The sequence below is a fragment of the Sciurus vulgaris genome (assembly GCF_902686455.1).
Source record: "Sciurus vulgaris genome assembly, chromosome: 17".
NCBI lineage: Eukaryota > Metazoa > Chordata > Mammalia > Rodentia > Sciuridae > Sciurus > Sciurus vulgaris.
Window position 1 is genome coordinate 45,149,880 of NC_136478.1, and position 22,878 is coordinate 45,172,757.

General features: G+C 39.3%; 1 protein-coding gene across 2 annotated transcripts in view; it reads right to left on the minus strand.

Moving 5' to 3' along the window:
- Positions 1-22,878, minus strand: part of ZNF568 (zinc finger protein 568) — a 91,646-nt gene that overhangs the window by 6,456 nt on the left and 62,312 nt on the right. For both annotated transcript variants that reach the window (XM_079118817.1, XM_079118816.1), the window contains exons 7-9: positions 5,023-5,066; positions 882-996; positions 483-581 (exon numbers count right to left, since the gene is read on the minus strand). In XM_079118817.1, coding sequence (XP_078974943.1) covers positions 483-581; positions 882-996; positions 5,023-5,066 — 258 coding nt within the window. The remainder of the gene's footprint in view (positions 1-482; positions 582-881; positions 997-5,022; positions 5,067-22,878) is intronic.

The window sequence follows — 22,878 nt, forward strand, 5'->3', positions numbered from 1 at the left end:
CGAGAAAGAAAGCAGAAGGTATTTTCACATTTTGAGAAAAAACAAAGTCCTAGGTAGTGCAGGAGTGAATGTTAATGAATATGGAGTTTCATTTTGAGGAAATGACAATATTACATGCTAAATATTACTAAAAACTACTCTACTGTACACTTCAAATGGGAAGAGTTTTATGATAGGAGAATTACATTTCAATAAAGCTGTTTCTAAAACTTAGGAGAAAACCAGACCCAAAGTGCAGATAAAATGATTTTACAGGGGAAGGACAAGGGCACTTCCTGTCGGAAATGGGAAGGAAATGACAGGATAGCAAGAGAGTGCTAAATGGAGGAAAAACCTGGAGCCTGTGCTGAAATGTCTTCAGTTTCTTCCCCAGATCTCATGCCTTTTGTTGGCAGGAAGTTTTTTTACCAAAATCTCAGAAGGGTTGCCTTGTCTCAAACAGACTGGACATGGTCTCCTCAATACAATTCCTCCTCACTCACCTGGACACCATTCTTTTGTCTCCTTCTTCCTCTTAACCATCCAGGGCTCTTTCCCCTGCTCCAATAAGGAGATCACACTCGGCTTAGTTTTAGAAAGTCCTGCTCAAGGAAAAAAAGGGAAAAGGTTACGTTGAGGTGTCAAAATCAAAATCAGTCCATGATTATCAAGAAGAGCATGTAGATTAAGGGTCAGAATGAGGAGTGAAGGTCAGAGAAATGGGGAAGATACATGTGCCCAAGGGAGAAGCCCAATATGAAATTCACAAGGGACAAATCATTATTTGGCGAGCAAGAATCATTAATTCAGTAGAAATGTGAAAAACTCTCACTTACAAACTCATAATAAATGACATAAAAATTCCAAAAGACTAATTCTGAATTTTGATGGGTAAAACTTACCCAGTGAAATCAAATTGTTGTAATTCTCCAACATTACATCGCTATATAAATTCTTCTGAGCAGAGTCCAAACATTCCCACTCCTTTTGAGAGAAGTAAATGGCCAAATCTTTGAACTGAAAACACAAACAAATATACAGTTTGTGGAATTAGTGGACAAAATCTTTTAAGGCAATATAAGAGAAGCAATTCAGTAGGGAGTTCCACTGGACCAGGCTACACTAGATGCTTCCACATGGATGAGTCAGTGTGGACACGAGGGAGATTAGAGACAAAGGCCCTCAAAGGTCTTGGGTATGCCTGCTGCTGAAGATGTAACCATTGGGATTTCCATTATGCACCTAGGTCTGGGAGCAGACAGTCTAGATAAGTGCTGTTTCCCAATTACATGAAACTACAGAGGAAAGTAAACAGCAGGCTCTATGTTTGGTACACAGCTCTCATTTTTCCTCTCAATTCTCCCATTCAAGGAAAAAAAATCTGAATCATGCTTAAGTATCTTATAAAATCTCTCTGAAAATGCATGTAATTTAATAATTTCTTTAAAACTCAGGCTCCACACCTTCAATCCTAGTGATTCAGGAGGCTGAGGCAGAAGGATCACAAGTTCAAAGTCAGCCTCAGCAACTAAGCAAGGCCCTAAGCATCTTAGCAAGACTGTGTCTCAAAGTGAAACAAAAAGGGATGGAGATGTACCTCAAAGATTAAGTGCCCCCGGACAAAATTTCTGACATTCCCCTTGTCCAACAACAAAACAAACAAAACGAACAAAACTGTAGGCTCCCAAATCTAGAATAGTAAATCCTAATCACTTTTTCTTTTTATTCCTATGGTGCTGGGGACTGAACTCAGGGGTGTTCCAACACTGAGATACATCCCTAGTCCTTTTTATTTTTTTTAATTTTAAGATAGGGCCTCACTAAGTTGCAGAAGAAGGCCTTGAATTTGCAATCCTCCTGCCTCAGTCTCCTGAGTAGTCTGGAATACAGGTGTACCTGGCTCTAATCAAAGTCCCATGTCACTGCAAATTCTTTTAACAGACACCATTTTTACTGGCTGTATGACATCCCATCTTACATATTCAATATTTCTATTATTGGGCACTAGGTTAGAGTTTTCTAAGATCCTTTTGGAGTTAGGAGTTATTACTTCTCAACAATTTATACAACTAGTTAACCTGTCCCTAACTATAATTTTCCTTGTTCCTAAGCTACCAAAACAGATGGAGATAGATTGAGACTCAAAACAATGTGACCAAAGGTGAAAACACTACACAAGTTCAAAATGGACTCACTTATTGGTATCCATCTGGCAGAAATCAGAAATCTCCTTATGAGTATCCCAAAACTCTACCATCACATGTCTCTCATATTCGGTCCTTAAAATCCAAGGAAGCTCTCTGGCGTGGTGGTGCATGCCTATAATCCAAGCAGCTTGGGAGGCTAAGGCAGAAGGATCGCAGGTTTGAAGCCAGTCTTAGCAATTGAGAGAGACTGTAAGCAACCTAGTGAGACCCTGTCTCAAAATAAAAAATAAAAAGGGCTATGTTTCCCTGTGTTGAGTCCCTGGCACAAAAAAAAAAAAAAAAAAAAAAAAAATCAAATCCAGGTAGCTAGAGATATCAACAGATACTGAGACAGGCCGTCTGTGATGACAGGGACAGGGATAAAAACACATCCTTCTTACCATTATATTCCTTCTTACGATTATACTCCAATGATAGGCTTAGTGTTCCAGTAAATATAGAATGTATTGAATAAATACATTTGTATTTGAATAAATAAAGAATGAACATGAAAGAGTAGCTGCTTTATCCTGACAGTAATAGGGACCCAATGAACAAAAGAAAAAAAATAAAGGAAGTAACAGAACCAAACTATTTTACTGGCAAGTAGTAAAAGAGGCAGGAGCCCAATTAGGAGACCAGTATGCTTTTTCTCCCACAAAGCCTGATCTGGCACAAGTCAGCAGTGTGAGGCAAGGAGGAATGAACTCAAAAGCAGGAAAGAGAAAAAAGCAATGAGACCTGGTACCTCATTGGATGTTGGAAAGACCAGGAGGCAGGAGTTGGGGAAACCCTAGGCTGGCAGAGTTAAGAGTGCATTTAGATATATTTCCATTATTATCTTAATCCCTAAACCTTGTAAGCCACATTATACTGTGGAAATTATGAAGAATTCCATGGTCACACAGGTAGTAAAGAGTAGAAGTGGGGTAAGATTCCTTCTTTTTATCACAGTACACAACCTCCCTTCACTGTTTGGACCAAGGGCAATGACTACTTTGAGGAAAGGAAAAAACAGATGGAGAAATGGACACTCAAGGGTTGAAGAGCAGGGAACAGAAGCTCCCTCCCCAGCAAAGTGTGTAGAGAATGGCTATGGAGCCTTCTTCTGACTTTTTAGGAAATTTCTGGCATGAGAGAACAATTCTCCTCAACAAATTCTCACAGAATTCTAAGAAGTCAAAATGAAAGGAAGAAACAGATTAATCCAGAAAAGAAATAATATTCTGTGAACCTTTAGAGTGAAAAAAATCCTTGAAGATTAACTGATGAAATTAATGAAAAGTCACATACCCAGGCACATCCAGGGGAAAAAACTGATTTCATACCCACAAGAACCATGCCTTTCTTTAAAATTAATTACTAGAAAGAAAAAGGGGGGGAGGATCTAAATAAACACTTTAAGTCAGGAAATTTTACAGCCAGAATTCTCTGGTTATATATTACATGGGCTATCTTAAAGATTACACTGAACAAAAGACAAAAGCACTTCAGCAAAACAGGAGTGACTTTTCTACTTTTGTGGTAGCTGAAAGGCCTACCAGCATGACAGAGGAAAAAAATTTAATTAACGTGTCAATTCATCTCAAGTCCATTTTGAAACCTCTGAATGGAAAATAATAGACTGTGAGAAAATACTTCTATGACAGCTTATAAATGACAAATAAATATGCATAATATGTAAACTGTTGTTTAAAATAAAACAAAAAAGATAGTATTCTTTGACAAGTGGGCAAAGAAAATCAGAAGGCAATTTAGAATTCTCAGTTCTACTACTTATTAACTATGTAATTTTGGGACAAGTGACTTAATAGATCTATTTCCTCATCTGTAAACTTAGTATAATACCCTATTTTGCCAAGTTTGAGATGTCACTGACAATACAACCACCATTATTTTCTAAACCAGGAGAAAGAGAGAGAGAGAAAGCAAGCAAGCCAGTCGTCAACAAAACTATGACTTGCCAGGAATTAAAAGTCCACCCTGATTTCAGAGAGGCTGAAATGTTAAAGTACATCACAGAACTAATGAAATATGTTTCAAAGGGTTGTTATGTGGATTGAACAAGATCACATATGGGAAAAACTTTAAACTACAGCAGGTAAAAGTTCTCAATAAACGTCTATTAGTAGTATGATCTTACTCTGAAAATAATCATATTCTCATGTATGCAGATTAAATGATTTGAAAATGTTTACAGAGACTCTAGATGGTGGTTCCATGGGTGGCTCTGATAGTCTTAGTAGGTTCTGAAATTTTTGCAAGAATCCTATGTTACTTAAATTGTTAGAAAGAATGCAATTAAGTTACTTCTTTCTTGATACAGGAGCATACAGCTATTCCACATGTTAGAAATTTGTAAGCAAAAAGGGCTACTTCAGTGACCCTAGATGGGACAACAAAATGAATTAGACTAATGTGAATAACCTTATTTTTTAAAAAATATTTTTTTAGTTGTCGATGGGCATGATATCTTATTTTTATTCCTTTATTTTTATGTGGCGCTGAGGATCAAACCCAGTGCCTCACATGTGCCAGGCAAGTGCTCTACCACTGAGCCACAACCCCAGCCCTGAATAACCTTTTTCTATTCTTCAACTTCCCTGCCAAATCACTGAGGCAGTTTATTGTCAACAGGGTTTTGGGAATGAATAAAATCTAGGGAAATGGAAATTCTAGGTCACATAAGACAAGGTGTATAAGCAAACACCCCTGTGGCTGGCTTAGGAAAACTGCTCCATGAATATGGTTGCCTCCTCTCTTCCTTCTCCATCTCACTACCATGAATCCTGAAACAGGAATCTGTCCTGAAAACCAAGAAGTCCTTCCCAAGAAGAAAGTGGCAAATACAACTTACCTCCACCATGGCTCCAGATACACAGCTCTCTCCTCTTCTGAGTTCTTAGAGAAAGAAAAAGGGAAAAGGGTTAAGAAACAAAGAGACAAGCCTTTCTTCCTGAAGCCCAGAGAAGATCCAGTCACAATATACCCCTGACCCCACAGACAATGAGAGGGAAACCAACAAAGGCAAAAAGTTCCATTAGTCAGTTTCATTTATGTTTTTGGAGGCAGGGCCCAGGGATTGAACTCAGGGACACTCAACCACTTAGCCACATCCTCAGGCCTATTTTGTATTTTATTTAGAGACAGGATCTCAATAAGTTGCTTAGTGCCTTGCTTTTGTTGAGGCTGGCTTTGAACTCTTGATCCTTCTGACTCAGCCTCCTGAGCTGCTGGGATTACAGACATATGCCACTGAGTCCAGCTCATTTATGATTATAGATGCAAATATTCCAAATGCGAGGCTGATTTCAATAGTGTAGTATAACATTTATACAATGAATTATGTTAAAAGATTTCCTAGTTGGAAGAACATTAAGAAATCAAATGATCCAGGTGCAGTGGCACACACCTGTAATCCCAGCAGCTCAGGAGGCTTAGGCAGGAGAACTGTGAGTTCAAAGTCAGCCTCAGAAATGTAGAAAGGCCCTGAGCAACTCAGCAAGACCCTCTCCCTAAATAAAGTAAGATATAAAAGGGCTTAGGATGTGGCTTAGTAGTAAAGCGACCCTGGGTTCAATCCCCAGTACCAAAAAAGGAGAAAAAAAATCTAATGACAAAATACCTTGCATAAACAAATGAAAGGAACACAACAAGTTCATGTATCAAATGATGCCAATAAGATGATGTGGTATAATGTTCGTGTCTCCTAAATGGCAAGGTTTAATCCCAAGAACCTGTATATAGGTTATTTTGCATGGTGAAAGAGACTTTGCAGATATACTTCAACAAGAATCTTTTGAGACGGGAAGATCATCTGAGAAGGCCCAGCAAAGATCCTTGTAAAAGGAAGGCAGAAGGGCCAAAGTCAGAGAGATGTGACAAAAGAAACAGAGGTTAGAATGATGTGCTTTTATCATGTAGGAAGGGACTATGAATAACAGAATACAGGAAGCTTCTAGAAGGGGAAAAAGACAAGGAAACAGATTCTTCCCTAGAACCTAGAAAAGAATGCAGCTCTGCCAACACCTTGATTTTAGTCCTAGCACTTATTTTTTCAGATTTCTAATCCTGTCTCTGAATAAGGAAACCTCTCAAAGCAGGAAGAGGAGAGCATGACCTGTCATTCATTAGAAAGCCATGTTCTTGATAAGTCAGACCTCCCCCATTACTTCTTGAGCTACCTTCTTTCACTGGGATATAAAAACTTATACATTCCTTGACCCAAAACTTTCTTACAGAAACAATTTAAGAAATTGGTTCCCTAGCTGTCTTGTTACAAGTGGGGTTGTGGGGGCATCCCTTAGCAGCTTCATGCTCTGGCACATTTGCTTCTTATCATATGTGATAAAGTGGAGTCCTCTTGTAGGCACATTTACTTCAACTGTTTATTTTGAAAAATTTAAATATCCATAAGTGTTGAAAGAATAATACAGAGAGAGATCCAAGATGGCGGACTAGAGGGAGGCTGCGTTTCTTGTCGCTCCGTAATGCAGATTCAAGCAGAGGATATCTGTTTCTCAGTGAGGCAGTTTTTGCTGCTTATCGATCCCCTGGTGTTTACCCATTTGTCTGCTGTGATGACCTGCAGTCTGCCAGCATATTGACGCCTTTTTTGAGAGCAGATTGCTCACTGTCAGGCGTCTATCATCCGCCATTTGCCTGCCTCTCGCCTGTCCATCGCCTGCCTTACTCCTATCCATCACTCAACGCTCCAGGTTCACCTCCCGATAGTCCAACAACTGTCAGCAAACTGACCGCCAACTGCCAGTGAAGCACCAGCTGCCTGCTGCTGCCTGGAAGTTCACTGTTACAGTACCTATAGGTTTGATTACACGTGGCTGCCGCCATTTTGAGACAACAGCCAGGCCCCATAGGACCCCGGGCCAGACTGACTGAACCCCATCTCCAGAATCCCTCAACCCGACCGATCACTCCCTGCCTCTGGGGCCCTCACATTGACTAACTGCTCCCTGCTGCCAGGACCCCCAGACCAACTGACTGCGCCCTATCACCGGGTCCCCAGATGGACTGATTGCACCCGGACTCCAGGATCCCACAACATCACCAAACACATGGGACCTCCAGGACCCCTGCCAGACCAACTGCATCCAGTCTCCAGGACCTCCAGCTGACCACGTCCATCCCTGAGCTGCAGCTCCCCATTTGCCAACATTTTGAAGCCAGAGCGGCCATCGTGGATAATCCTGGAAGCCATAGCTCCGATCTTTGGGTGGGGCAAATCCCATCCTGAGATGCCTACTGGAGGCTTGAAGCTCACTGTCAGATACTTCTCATGCATCAGGCTACTGATCACTGGGAGGTTTCATTAGTATATGACTGTTATACAGTAGATTTTCTTTTTTCTTCTTTTTTAAAAAAATTTAAGTTTTTATTTCTTTACTTTTCTTGCTCTCTTTTCCTTTTGTTTACCTGTTCCCTCAGAGTCTCTTTCTCCCTTTTTTGCATGCTAACATCCGATTTCTTTTGATTACACTCTCACACTTTCTATTTTCTAGAACTTCTGTATATTCTTTTCTTATCCCATTAACAGCCACATTCTACATCCTTCTGCATCCTCTTTGTCCTCCATTAGAAACTGCAGATCTTATTGCAAACCTGTTTGTTTTACTGAAGATAATATTTGAAACTCACTTTGTATATTCTGACAATTTTGTTACTGTCCTCATAGGGGCTATTTGGTATAGGATTGCATAGTGTCTGATTTGAGCACTGCTAATACTGATCTCCCCTTAAAGAAAGGGTTTTGGAGACCTATTGGGCCACTATAAGCCTATAGGGGAAAATCTGCAATACCCCAGACCTGCACTGCTAGAGGGGAAGATACATGAACAACATGAAAAAACAAGGGAAGAAAATGATCCAAACAAATCTAGATTCTATATTAATAGAATCCAATAACAGTATGGTAGAAGAAATGTCAGAAAAGGACTTCAGATTATACATTATTAAGATGATTTGCGAAGCAAAGGATGAGATAAGAGAGCAAATGCAGGCAATGAATGATAATACCAATAAGCTGAAAGAGCACCTGCAGGAAGCAAAAGATCATTTCAACAAAGAGATAGAGATTCTCAAAAAAAAAAAAAAAAAAAAAAAAAAAAACGGAAATCTTTGAAATGAAGGAAACAATAAACCAAATAAAAAACTCAATGGAAAGCATCACCAACAGACTAGACCACTTGGAAGACAGAAACTCAGACAATGAAGACAAAATATTTAATCTTGAATATAAAGTCACCCAAACAGAGAAGATGGTAAGAAATCATGAACAGAATCTCCAAGAACTATGGGACATCATGAAAAGACCAAATTTAAGAAGTATTGGGATTGAGGAAGGCACAGAGATACAAACCAAAGGAATGAACAACCTATTCAATGAAATAATATCAGAAAATTTCCCAAACCTGAAGAATGAAATGGAAAATCAAATACAAGAGGCTTACAGAACATCAAATGCACAGAATCTCAACAGATCCACACCAAGGCACATTATAATGAAAATGTCTAACATTCAAAATAAAGATAAAATTTTGAAGGCCGCGAGAGAAAAGCATCAGATTACATATAGGGGGAGACCAATACGGATAGCAGCCGACTTCTCAACCCAGACTCTAAAAGCTAGAAGGGCCTGGACCAACATATTTCAAGCTCTGAAAGAACATGGTTGCCAACCAAGAATCCTATACCCAGCAAAACTAACCTTCAGATTTGAAGATGAAATAAAATCCTTCCATGATAAACAAAACTTAAAAGAATTTACAAATAGAAAGCCTGCACTACAGAATGTTCTCAGCAAAATATTCTATGAGGAGGAAATGAAAAACAACAATGGAGGTCAGCAAAGGGAGGAACTACCTTAGAGAAAAAGCACTCAAAGGAGAAACCCAGCCAACTTAAAAACCAAAAATAAGCCAAATGACTGGGAATACAAATCATTTCTCAATAATAACCCTGAACGTTAATGGCCTAAACCATCAATCAAAAGACAGAGACTGGTAGAATGGATTAAAAAGAAAGACCCAACAATATGCTGCCTGCAAGAGACTCATCTCATAGAAAAAGACATCTACAGACTAAAGGTGAAAGGATGGGGAAAAACCTACCACGCACATGGACTCAGTAAAAAAGCGGGGGTTTCCATCCTTATATCAGATAAAGTGGACTTCAAGCCAAAGTTAGTCAGAAGGGATAAAGAAGGATATTTCATACTGCTTAAGGGAACCATAAATCAGGAAGACATAACGATAGTAAATATTTATGCCCCAAACAATGGTGCATCCCTGTACATCAAACAAATCCTTCTCAATTTCAGAAATTACATAGACCACAACACAATAATTCTGGGTGACTTTAATGCACCGCTGTCACCACTAGATAGATCTTCCAAACAAAATCCAACCAGAGAAACCATAGAACTCAATAACACAATCAATAACCTAGACTTAATAGACATATATAGAATATTCCATCCATCAACAAGCAGATACACTTTCTTCTCAGCAGCACATGGAACCTTCTCGAAAATAGACCATATATTATGCCACAAAGCAGCCCTTAGGAAATGCAAAAAAAACAGAGATACTGCCTTGTGTTCTATCAGATCATAATGGACTGAGAGTAGAAATCAATGACAAAATAAAAAGGGGAAATTACTCCAACACTTGGAGGCTAAATAATATGCTATTGAATGAAACATGGATAACAAAAAAGATCAGGGAGGAGATTAAAAAATTCCTAGAGGTCAATGAGAATGATGATACAACATATCAAAATCTCTGGGACACTATGAAAGCGGTACTAAGAGGAAAATTCAATGCATGGAGCACATTCCAGAAAAGAATGAAAAGTCAACAACTAAATGACCTAACATTACAGCTCAAAGCCCTAGAAAAAGAAGAACAGAATAACAGCAAAAGTAGTAGAAGACAGGAAATAATTAAAATCAGAGCTGAAATCAATGAAATTGAAACAAAAGGAACTATTCAAACAATTCACAAAACAAAAAGTTGGTTCTTTGAGAAAGTAAACAAAATAGATAAACCCTTAGCCACCCTAACAAAGAGAAGGAGAGAGAAGACTCAAATTACTAAAATACATGATGTAAAAGGAAATATCACGACAGACACCACTGAGATACACAACATAATGAGAAGCTACTTTGAAAATCTGTATTCCAACAAAATAGAAAGTACCGAAGACACTGACAAATTTCTAGAGACATATGCTCCTCCCAAACTGAACCAGGAGGACATACACGATTTAAACAGATCAATATCAAGCAATGAAATAGAAGAAGCCATTAAAAATCTACCACCCAAGAAAACCCCAGGACCAGACAGATTCTCAGCTGAGTTTTACAAGACCTTCAAAGAAGAACTCATTCCAATACTTCTCAAAGTATTCCAGGAAACAGAAAAGGAGGGTACCCTACCAAACTCATTCTATGAAGCTAATATCACCCTCATACCCAAACCAGGAAAAGACACATCAAGGAAAGAAAATTTTAGACCAATATCCTTGATGAATATAGATACAAAGATCCTTAACAAAATATTGGCAAACCGTATCCAAAAACATATTAAGAAAATTGTGCACCACGATCAAGTGGGGTTCATCCCTGGAATGCAAGGATGGTTTAACATTCATAAATCAATAAACGTAATCCATCATGTCAACAGACTTAAGGATAAGAATCATATGGTTATTTCAATTGACGCAGAAAAAGCGTTCGACAAAATACAACACCCTTTCATGCTCAAAACACTAGAAAAAATAGGGATAGTAAGAACATACCTGAACGTTGTAAAGGCTATTTATGCGACGAAGCCCATGGCAAACATCATTGTTAATGGAGAAAAACTGAAACCATTCCCTTTAAAAACGGGAACAAGACAGGGATGTCCTCTTTCACCACTTCTATTCAACATTGTCCTTGAAACGCTAGCCAGAGCAATTTTAAAGGGTTAAGAATAGGAAAAGAGGAACTTAAGCTGTCACTATTTGCTGATGACATGATTCTATATTTAGAGGATCCAAAAACTTCCTCCAGAAAACTTCTAGACCTCATCAATGAATTCAGCAAAATAGCAGGCTATAAAATCAACACACATAAATCTAAAGCATTTTTATTCGAAAGCGATGAAACAGCTGAAAGGGAAATGAGGAAAACAACTCCATTTGCAATAACCTCAAAAAAAATAAAATACTTGGGCATCCATCTAACCAAAGAGGTAAAAGATCTCTATGATGAAAACTACAAAACATTGAAGAAAGAAATTAAGAAGACCTTAGAAGATGGAAAGATCTCCCATGTTCTTGGATAGGCAGAATTAATATTGTCAAAATGGCCATACTACCAAAAGTGCTAAACAGATTCAATGCAATTCCAATTAAAATCCCAATAACGTACCTTACAGAAATAGAGCAAGCAATCATGAAATTCATCTGGAATAGCTAAAGCAATCCTTAGCAGGAAGAATGAAACAGGGGGTATCGCAATACCAGAACTTCAATCTACTACAAAGCAATAGTAACAAAAACAGCATGGTATTGGCACCAAAATAGACAGGTAGATCAATGGTATAGAATAGAGGACACGGACACAAACCCTTTTAAATAAAATTTTCTCATACTAGACAAAGGTGCCAAAAATATGCAATGGAGAAAAGATAGCCTCTTCAACAAATGGTGCTGGGAAAACTGGAAATCCATATGCAACAGAATGAAAACTAAACCCCTATCTCTCACCCTGCACAAAACTCAACTCACAATGGATCAAGGACCTTGAAATCAGACCAGAAACCCTGCATCTTATAGAAGAAAAAGTAGGTCCAAATCTTCACCTTGTTGGCTTAGGATCAGACTTCCTTAACAGCACAAGAAATAAAAGCAAGAATCAATAACTGGGATAGATTCAAACTAAATAGCTTTCTCTCAGCAAAGGAAACTATCAGCAATGCGAAGAGAAAGCCTACAGAAAAAAAAAAATAAAAAAAAAAAGAAAGGCTACAGAGTGGGAGAATATCTTTGCCACTCATACTTCAGATAGAGCACTAATTTCCAGAATACATGAAGAACTCAAAAAACTCTACACCAAGAATACAAATAACCCAATCAACAAATGGGCTAAGGAAATGAACAGACATTTCACAGAAGAAGATCTACAAGCAATCAACAAACATATCAAAAAATGTTCACCATCTTTAGTAATAAGAGAAATGCAAATCAAAACTACACTAAGATTCCATCTCACCCCAATTAGAATGGCAATTATCAAGAATACAAGCAACAATAGGTGTTGGAGAGGATGTGGGGAAAAAGGTACACTCATACATTGCTGGTGGGGCTGCAAATTAGTGCAGCCACTCTGGAAAGCAGTGTGGAGATTCCTTAGGAATCTTGGAATGGAACCACCATTGGACCCAGCTATCCCACTCCTTGGCCTATACCCAAAGGACTTAAAATCAGCATACTACAGAGATACAGCCACATCAATGTTCATAGCTGCTCAATTCACAATAGCCAGACTATGGAAACAACCTAGATGCCCTTCAATTGATGAATGGATAAACTGTGGTATATATATATACAATGGAATATTACTCAGCCATAAAGAATAAAATTATGGCATTTGCAGGCAAATGGATGAAATTGGAGAATATCATGCTAAGTGAGATAAGCCAATCTAAAAAATCCAAAAGACAATGATCTCACTGATAAGCGGATGATGACACGTAATGGTGGGAGGGAGGGGGGCAAGAATGGAGGAAGGAAGGATTGTATAGAGGGAAAAGAGAGGTGGGAGGGGTGGGGGGAAGGAAAAAAATAACAATGAATCAAACATTACTCTATGTAAATGTATGAATATGCAAATGGTATGCTGTTACATCATGTACAAACAGAAACAACATGTATCCCATTTGTTTACAATAAAAAAAAAAGAATAATACAGAGAACTCATGCATGCCTGTACCCTAGATTCACCAAATATTAATGATTGGCCTCTTCTGGTTCTCTGACTCTACCATTTAAAAATAAATCTAAGTATCATGTTACTCCACTACCAAACATGTCTATATGTATCTCCTAAGAGCAAAGTGTTTTCTTAACACACACCACTACAGTATCTCACACACACATCATTAAACACAGTAGCAATTACATCATGAACCACAAATTAGTGTGCATACATCATTAATTGCATTAGTATATACCTTGTGTACCTTTTAACTACAACATCATTAACCTACCAAAGGAAATTAACGATTCCAGAATTCAAGAACATTCAAATTTCCCCCCAAATGTCTTAAATAAATTTTTTTGCATTAAATGCAATGCATGAACTTTGTGCACTGCATTTAATGTTAAGTTTCTCTAACCCTACAGCATTTAAAAAAAAATTTTTTTTGGTACCAGGGATTGAAACCAGGGGTGCTAACCCACTGAGCCACATCCCCAGCCCCCACCTCTTTCTTGTAGTTCTCTAACCACTGACTCCATGCCCCTTCTTTCATAGAATCTAGTGTAGCTGTTCTACCAAATGTCTCACATTCTGGATCTGTTTGATTATTTCCTCTTGGTAATATTCAGATTATATTCAGTAGAGATACTTCATAGACAACATGTGTCCTTGTTGTATTACTTCAGAAGAAAGATGGAATCATGTCATTTCATGTCTAATGATACTATATTTGATCATTTGATTAAAGTGGCTAGATAACAACACCACCATTGTAAACAGATATTCATTTTCAAATTGTTGAGATTTTCCATCATGCCCAGTGTTCCATTCTGAACACTTATCTTGGAGAGAAAAGTTGGAGTTTTTATTATGGAAATTATGATCTACCAAGGAAGCAGTAGCTCTGAGGAGACACAAGTCACTGACGCTTTTGGTTGATGGCAATCTGCCCTGCCTTATGAAACATGGGAGTTGAATATCACAGAGAACTTAAGTGTGAAGATGAATGATGATGGGCTTTCCCCAAGAGTAGATGAGAAGGTTTTTGTACCTACAGCCAGTTCTTATAGCTAGTATCAGTTTAAACTCAATTAGGAAACAAAAATTCACAGCAGAATTTAAACATTCAATATGAAGAAACATTAAGCAATTACAGGAAAGTAACCATAAGGACACAAAGAGAACTTATATAAAGGGTTCTTTATAGCTGAGGGAGAGTATGCAAGGAAAGACAAACTTGGAAGGAGTATTCTCCCCAAGGCGAGGTTTCAGACCTCACTGGAAAAGATGTGATTCGTGGCCCACTGGATGGTGGCAAAGTTGTATCAATTACTTCTTAAATTCAGTTACAGCCTTACTAAATATTCTTTTTTTTTTTTTCTTACTTTTTTTAGTTGTTAATGGACCTTTATTTTACTTATTTATATGTGGTGCTGAGGATTGAACCCAGTGCCTCACACATGCTAGGGGCAAGCACTCTACCACTGAGCCACAACCCCAGCCCTGAATATTCTTTTTTATCTAGAGAAGAAGTTGTAAGGTTAGTTTCCAAAAATGTATATATAAAATAAAAATGAGAGAGAAAAATGTGGTTAGTATAAAAATAAACACATGCATATAATATGAGAAAATATGCGAAAACTACTAGTCTTTATGTTTGTAACTGGTTAGGGGTTACAGCTATCTATGGCTTCCTCCATCAACAACCCACTCCATACTTGCACTGCCTTTAATAACGACCTCAGATACTCTGGATTATCTACCTGGTAGGGTGACCTAAACCTTCATTCCTGGTCCTTCAATAATTCTGCCTTTTTTCTTTTTACTCTTGTAATTTTCCATTAGCCTTCACTACTAGGCATAAAAGTACTGAGAGGAATGTCAGAGTTCACCTGGGTTCCAGATAGAGCTCTCTACCTCCACTGTACAGCAGCAACCCAATTTCTCTTTGGGAAGTAGGATCAATCATTCTAGCCCACCCATTGCAGGTCATCTGTATTGTTTCTGTTTTGGGATTATAATGAATAAATCTGCTTTAAATTAAAAATAAATAAATAAAAAGGATCTCCCACCTGAACCATGACCTACTGATTGTCTAGAACTCAAGGGAAACAGAAGTAATAGTTAACCCTCACACAGGTTAGACACTTGCCTAAATGCTTTGAATACGTTTTCTCATTTAAACTTTTTAGCGGCCATCCCAGGTATTATTATGGCAATTTTATAAAAAGCTGTTTTGAAAATTGAACTTCTTGTTTAAGGTTAGTGAAGGAGAAAGCCAAGATTTAAACCCAGCTTCTGGCTACATGAGTCAAACTTTTCCCACTAAACCATTTTAGCTCTCGGGAAGGAAGAACGTCGATTATATAAAAATCAAACACAAAATCCATTATTTGTGTTTTTGTGTGTTTGGTATTTTCTAGCATTGTTTCTTTAGTTAAAGGCATTGAACTAAATTGAATGCTCAATTTTTAATCTCACAGATTCCTGAGTCTTAAAATGATTAGCCATATGAAGTATATGACGAAAGTTTGGATGTGTATTAGGTAATCCTAATCAAATGTTGACAAGGGCAGGATTAAAGGGAAACAATGTTTTCACCACTGGAAATAACAATTATTTGAGCTTCCTAAAACCTTGCAATTTTGATATTTCAACTTTACCATATAAAATTCTGATATTCATTTTACTTGTCTTTTTGTCAAGTAACTTATGAATTGGTGGCTTTGGAAATAAAATTTATAAATTTTTAGGCACAAAAAAAAAATCATTCTAGCCATTAGGTTTCTCTCCATCCCCTCACCCCAAATTCTGTGAGCTGCTCTAGCAAATTAATTGAAAGCAAGTAGGGGTTGTATGAGCTCCAATTTGTAGCTGGTTGGTCAGAATCACAGGTAAAACAACCTGGAGTTTGCTTGGCATCTGAAGTGGGGGGTAGCATGAAAACTCAATTTTATTGGAGGATCTCAGGAGGCTCTGCTGCTACATAAGTAGTTGGTATATGGAGACAAACCCTCTTCCACCTCTAATGTGGGAGGCCTAAGTTACCCCATGTGATAAGCCTTATTATCTTATTGTCTGCTGCTAGCTCAATCACTTCTTGTGTCCACCTTCATGTATGTATATAGGTAGGTACACATGTATTTATTTACTGCAGTATTTGGAACTGAAACCAGGGGTGCTCTATAACAGAGCCACATTCCAGGCCCGCCCCACACTTTCTAATTTTTGAGACAAGGTCTCACTAAGTTTCCCAGACTGTCCTTGACCTTGCAATCCTCCTCCCTCAGCCTCCCAAGATGCTGGGACTACAGATGAGCACCACTGTGTCTGGCTAATGTCATCATTTTAATTTAAAGATTAGATGAGCACAGACACTCCTATATCAGGGAATACTTCTGTCTCATTCCTTGCAGAAATCAAGCTTCCACTTTGGATACCAGCAGATCTTAGAAAGTTACTATATGCCAGACAATAAGAAAATAATATTTCACAAAGCTTCAGAGACTAATATTACAAATTTATATGTGATTTGGGCCTCTCCAATGCATAAAAGGGTACCACTAATAGTAAGGAACAACATTGAAACAGGGCACCAGTCCCAGGACAACCTGCTGCCAAGGTCATTTCACAGGAACTATATTGGGAGTATTTTGTAAAATGGTTCCTTGTGTTGATCTCAGTTGTTAAATTTAGTCAGCAAAGAAACAGCAGCTGGTTACATGGGAACATAAAAATATCTTTAGGACACCATCATTAATTACGTCCCAGAAATAGCTGCTGAGGCTTCTGCCCAAAGCAGGGTGCAACTGATATCCACTACATTTGCTGGTACAAAAAGTTATCGGTTGAAATTGCCATGGTGGCCGATATTTCCACAGCTTGCAAAGCTGTTAGTCCTATCCAAGATATCTAAAGGAAATGAAAACACATCTTTATGAAGACTTGTATACAAATGTACATGGTAGTTTCATTTCTAGTAGCTCCCAAAATGGAAACTACTCAGATATTCATCAACAGATGATTGGATAAACAAATTGTGTTACTATTACTAATAAATTGAGAAATACAATAACATGAGCACCACTGTGTGGTTATAATATCTGAGAAAATGAAGCCAGAGACAAAAGACACTATATGATTCTGTTTATACAAAGTTCTAGAACAGGCAAAACTAATAAACGGAGATGGAAGTCAGAAGCAGTAATTTCAGAATGGGATGGTAGTCATGAAGTAAGGAACCAAAGAATTTTCTGGGGAAATAAGAAATATTTATTTATTGACCTGGAAAGTAGATACACAGATGTATATACATACAAAAATATATCAAAATGCATACTGAAGATTTTTAGCCAGGTACAGTGGCCCATGTCTGCAATCCCAGCAGCTTGGGAGGCTAATGAAGGAGGATCACAGTTTTAAAACCAGCCTCAGCAACTTAGTGAGGCCCTGAACAACTCAGTGACACAGTCTCAAAATAAAATACAAAATGGGCTGGAAAACTGGTTATATGTCCCTGGGATCAATCCCTGGTATCAAAAACCAATCAACCAACAAACAAACACTGTTTATACATCATGTAAATGCTTCAGTTTTTAAAAAGGAAAATGAAAAAAGTAAACAAGAATTTAGTCATAAAGGAAGCATGTGGAAGATAACGTTTTAGACAGGCTGCTAGAGAAAAGGAAAGAAATAATGACAGGCAAACAGCCTGCTATTCAGACTAATCAAGGGCCACAAATATATTTCAGACAAAAAATATAGAGTACTTAGAAGTTCTGGTTTCTAGTTTGGCAGATAAAGAGCTTGGAAGTTGTCACTTTCTCCTAACAATTAAAAAACGGAAAAGTCAACAAGTCTTTGATACATCAGAACAGGGAAGGTCACAGGGCAATCTACTGCCCCCAAGTTCAAGAGGCAGACAGGCAGATATGAGATTCACAACTTAATAGAGCAAAAACCTCCACAGAAATCCAAAATGGGGTAGAAAAACCTGAACTATATAGTAGATGAATTACTAGAGATTTGGACAACTTTTTAGAGTTAAAAACTCCAAAGGGGGCTGGGGAGACAGTTCAGTCAGTAGAGTGCTTGCCTTGCAAGCACAATGCCCTGGGTTCGATCCTCAACACCACAAACAAACAAACAAACAAACAAACAAACAAAAAAACTCCAAAGGAACCAGTCTCGGGAGACCCTGACACTTTTGTGTTCTATGTCCAGGAGGCTGACCAGGTTCTTACAGTAAAGATTCGAGAAAAATTCCACTGTGTATCTGGGAGAAGGAAAGGAAAAGCTGACACTTAGAAATACAAAAAAGAAATACAAAGCATTCCTTTCTTAAGGGGGCTTGCCCTGAGATAACTATTATACAAGAGTGTAACCTACTGGGATTTTATTGAAGCCAAACCAATTGGGGGAAGGGAAATATCCAATTCTGATTCACTGCGGTCTTCCTGTCCTACCTAATGGGGGGTGGTGTAAAAACTAAGAGTGGTGAAGGTCACAGGCTAGGGACACTGGTTCATTAAAAGATCAAGAATAAATCATAGTGCACCATCTTTTTAATATGTTTTTCTTTGTGATTTGCAAGAATTTTGTTAAGTATTTTAGCATCTATGTTCATTTGGCACAAGAAATAAAAGCAGCAATCAATAATCTAACCAATACTTTAGATTCAAACTAAAAAGTTTTTTCTCAGCAAAGGGAACTATGAACAATGTGAAGAGAGAGCCTACAGAGTGGAAGAAAATCTTTGCCACACATACTTCAGATAGAGCACTAATCTCCAGAATCTATAAAGAACTCAAAAAAACTTTACACCAAGAATACAAATAATCAATAAATGGGCTAAGGAAATGAACAGACACTTCACAGAAGAAGATGTACAAGCAATCAACAGATATATGAAAAAATGTTCACCATCTGTAGTAATAAGAGAAATGCAAATCAAAACTACACTAAGATTCCATCTCACCCCAATTAGAATGGCAATTATCAAGAATACAAGCAACAACAGGTGTTGGAGAGGATGTGGGGAAAAAGGTACACTCATACATTGCTGGTGGGGTTGCAAATTAGTGCAGCCACTCTGGAAAGCAGTGTGGAGATTCCTTAGAAAACTTGGAATGGATCTACCATTTGACCCAGCTATCCCACTCCTTGGCCTGTACCCAAAGGACTTAAAATCAGCATGCTACAGAGATACAGCCACATCAATGTTCATAGCGGCTCAATTCACAATAGCCAGACTATGGAACCAACCTAGATGCCCTTCAATTGACGAATGGATAAAGAAACTGTCGTATATATACCCAATGAAATATTACTCAGCCATAAAGAATAAAATTATAGCACTTATAGGTAAATGAATGGAGTTGGAGAATATCATGCTAAGTGAGAAAAGCCAATCCCAAAAAACCAAAGGCTGAATGATCTCTCTGATAAGCGGATGATGATATATAACAGGGGGTGGGAGGGAGGCAAGAATGGAAGAAGGATGGATTGTACAGAGGAAAATGAGGAGCAGGGAGGGGGTTGGGGGAAGGAAAAATAACAGAATGAGAGAAACATCATTACCCTATGTACATGTATGATTACACAAATGGTGCAACTCTACTTTGTGTAAAACCAGAGAAACAGCAGTTGTAAAATAACTATTTGTGTAAAATAAATCAAAGTAAATACAAAAAGAATAAATCATAGCATTAGAGATCACTAACCCCAAAAACTTGAAATACCATATCACTAAAGGTTTGTTTATCAAGTTCCTTTGACAAATATAAATTATCCAGTTAAAAAAAAAAATGCCAGACAAAGTGGTACATGCCTGAAATCGCAGCAGCTTGGGAGGTTGAGGCAGGAGGATTTTGAGTTCAAAGTCAGTCTCAGTAATTTAGTGAGGCCCTGAACAATTCAGTGAGACCCTGTCTCTAAATAAAATACAAAAGGGGCTGGGGATGTGGCTCAGTGGTTGAGTGCCACTGAGTTCAATCCCTGGTACCTGGTAAAAAAGAAGTAAGAGGTAGAGCACTTGCCTAGCACATGTGAAGCACTGGCTTTGAACCTCAGCACCAGATAAAAATAAATACATAGGGCTGGAGTTGTTTAGTGGTAGAGCACTTGTCTAGCATATGTGAGGCACTGGGTTCAATTCTCAGCACCACATATACGTAAGTGAATAAAATAAAGGTCTATCAACAACTAAAAATATATATAAAATACTTAAAAAATAAAAAAGGTATTGTGTTCTTTTACAACTAAAAATTTTTTTAAAAAAAGGAGGCATACTAAGAAGCATAAAAACACAGTTTGAAGAGTTAGAGCAAAGTTAAGGACCAGAATCAAATATGGCAAGGATGCTGTAGTTATCAGACTAGGATTTTAAAACAATTTAAATAATACACACACACACACACCACACACCAAGGGCTCTGGTGGAAAAAATATAAAATATGCAATAAAAGATGGGCAGTGTAAGCTGAAAGATGGAAGTTCCAATAAAGTATAAAAAAGAAATGCCACAGAGAGGAGTCCGCTCAGCACAGCGCTGGGACTCGGAGCCACCACTGGGGCTCCGGAGGCTGCCTAGGGGAGGAGTGGCGAGGAGAGCTGTGTGGACTCAGGACACCCGGGCCTGCCCTGAGGAGGAGGAGGAGGAGGAGCGTGGCCGCTTGGATTCAGAGTGACTGCACCAGAGCTACAGGCAGTTGCCAGAGGAGAAGCTGCGCAGCGAGCAGTTTGGACTTAGAGCGACTGCTTCTGAACACGGGGGCCGACCCGGAGGACGAGGAGGAGGAGGAGCGGGGCCGCTTGGATTCGGAGTGACTGCACCAGAGCTACAGGCGGTTGCCAGAGGAGGGGCTGCGTGGCGAGCCGTTTGGACTCAGACCACTTCTGAACACCGGGGCCTGCCCGGAGAAGTAGGAGGAGCGCGGCAGGGCGTTTGGACTCGCAGTGACTGCATTGGAGCTCCAGGCGGCTGCTCAGAGGAGAAGGCGAGTGGTGAGTTGTTTGGACTTAAAGCGACTGCTCCTGAACACAGGGGGGCTGCCTGGAGGAGAAGCGCGGTGGGTCGCTTGGTCTCCAGTGGCCGCACCAGAGCTCTGGGCGGCTGCCCACAGGACGCATGCAGCGGGTCATGTGGATTCAGAGCCACTCAGAGTGACCGCTCCTGAACACCCGGGAGGTTACCTGGAGGAGGAGGAGGAACAGGGAGGGTCATTTTGACTCGGAGTGACTGATTGCCCCGGGCTACGGGTGGTCGGTGGGAGGAGGAGGCACGCAGTGAGTTGCTTGGACTCCTAGTGACCGCACCGGAATACTGGGTGGCTGTCTGGAGAAAGAGGCGTGCGGAGGGTCTCTGGGACTCAGAGCGATTGTACGGGGCCCCAGGTGGCTGCTCAGAGGAGGAGCCGCGTAGCCAGGCGATTAGGTGCAGAGCAGGGTCCCAGGATCTAGGAGGCTTCTTGGTGGAAGAGCCGCACAGAGACAGGCTTGGGAAGGAGCAAAGGTTCTAGGCCTGCGGGCAGATTCTCTGAGGATGGGCAGCCTAAGGAGATTCATCTGCGAAGGGTGAGGCTCCCAGGCTCAGGTGGTAGGGCCGGGCCCCTGGGAACTTTGCAGAGGAAGGCAGCCCAGCCATTGAGGTAGCTGTAAATTGAGGGGAACCTCTAGGAGGGAACTGACCAGCAAGACCTCCCCACCGGGTGAGTCTTCCCTGCCGGGTGAGGTTTCCCCACAAGGACGGTAAAATCAGAGACACAGGCCCAAACAGGCCTTGCCTCAGCCCGCAGCCTAGTTCCCCTTTGGATGACCATTGGTCAACAAGTGGAGACACCTATGCCCACTAGCAGGGAATATACCCCAAATGAAGGCCACCACTCCTAGAGAGGCAGATTCCTTGTAGAGCACCGCATTATCAACTTCCTCCAAGACTTCAGCCTACTGAAGGCTAAGAGGGGATATATATAGAAATCTTCAGGGACATTGTAAGTCAACAGAGGAAATCTGCAATATCTCAGTAGTCCACTGATACCTGAACAATATGAGAAAACAAGGAAAGAAAATGCCGCAAACAAATCTAGATGTTACATCAATAAAACCCAATGACAGCATGGCAGAAGAAATGACAGAAAAGGAGTTCAGATTATACATAATTAAAATGATCAGGGAAGCAAACGATGAGATGAAAGAGCAAATGCAGGACACTGAATGATCGCACCAATTGACAGTTAAAAGAGCAAATACAGGAAGCAAAAGATCATTTCAATAAAGAGTCAGAGGTATTGAAAAAAAACCAAACAGAAATCCTTGACATGAAGGAAACAATAAACCAAATTAAGAACTCCATAGAAAGCATATTCAGTAGGATAGAACACCTGGAAGACACAACCTCAGACATTGAAGACAAAATATTTAACCTTGAAAACAAAGTCGAACAAACAGAGAAGATGGTAAGAAATCATGAACAGAATCTACAAGAACTATGGGATATCATGAAAAGGCCAAATTTAAGAATTATTGGGATTGAGGAAGGCCTAGAGAAACAAACCAAAGGAATGAACAATCTATTCAATGAAATAATATCAGAAAATTTCCCATATCTGAAGAATGAAATGGAAAATCAAGTTCAAGAGGCTTATAGGACTCCAAATACACAAAATTACAACAGACCCACACCAAAGCACATTATAATAAAAATGCATAACATACAAAATAAAGACAGAA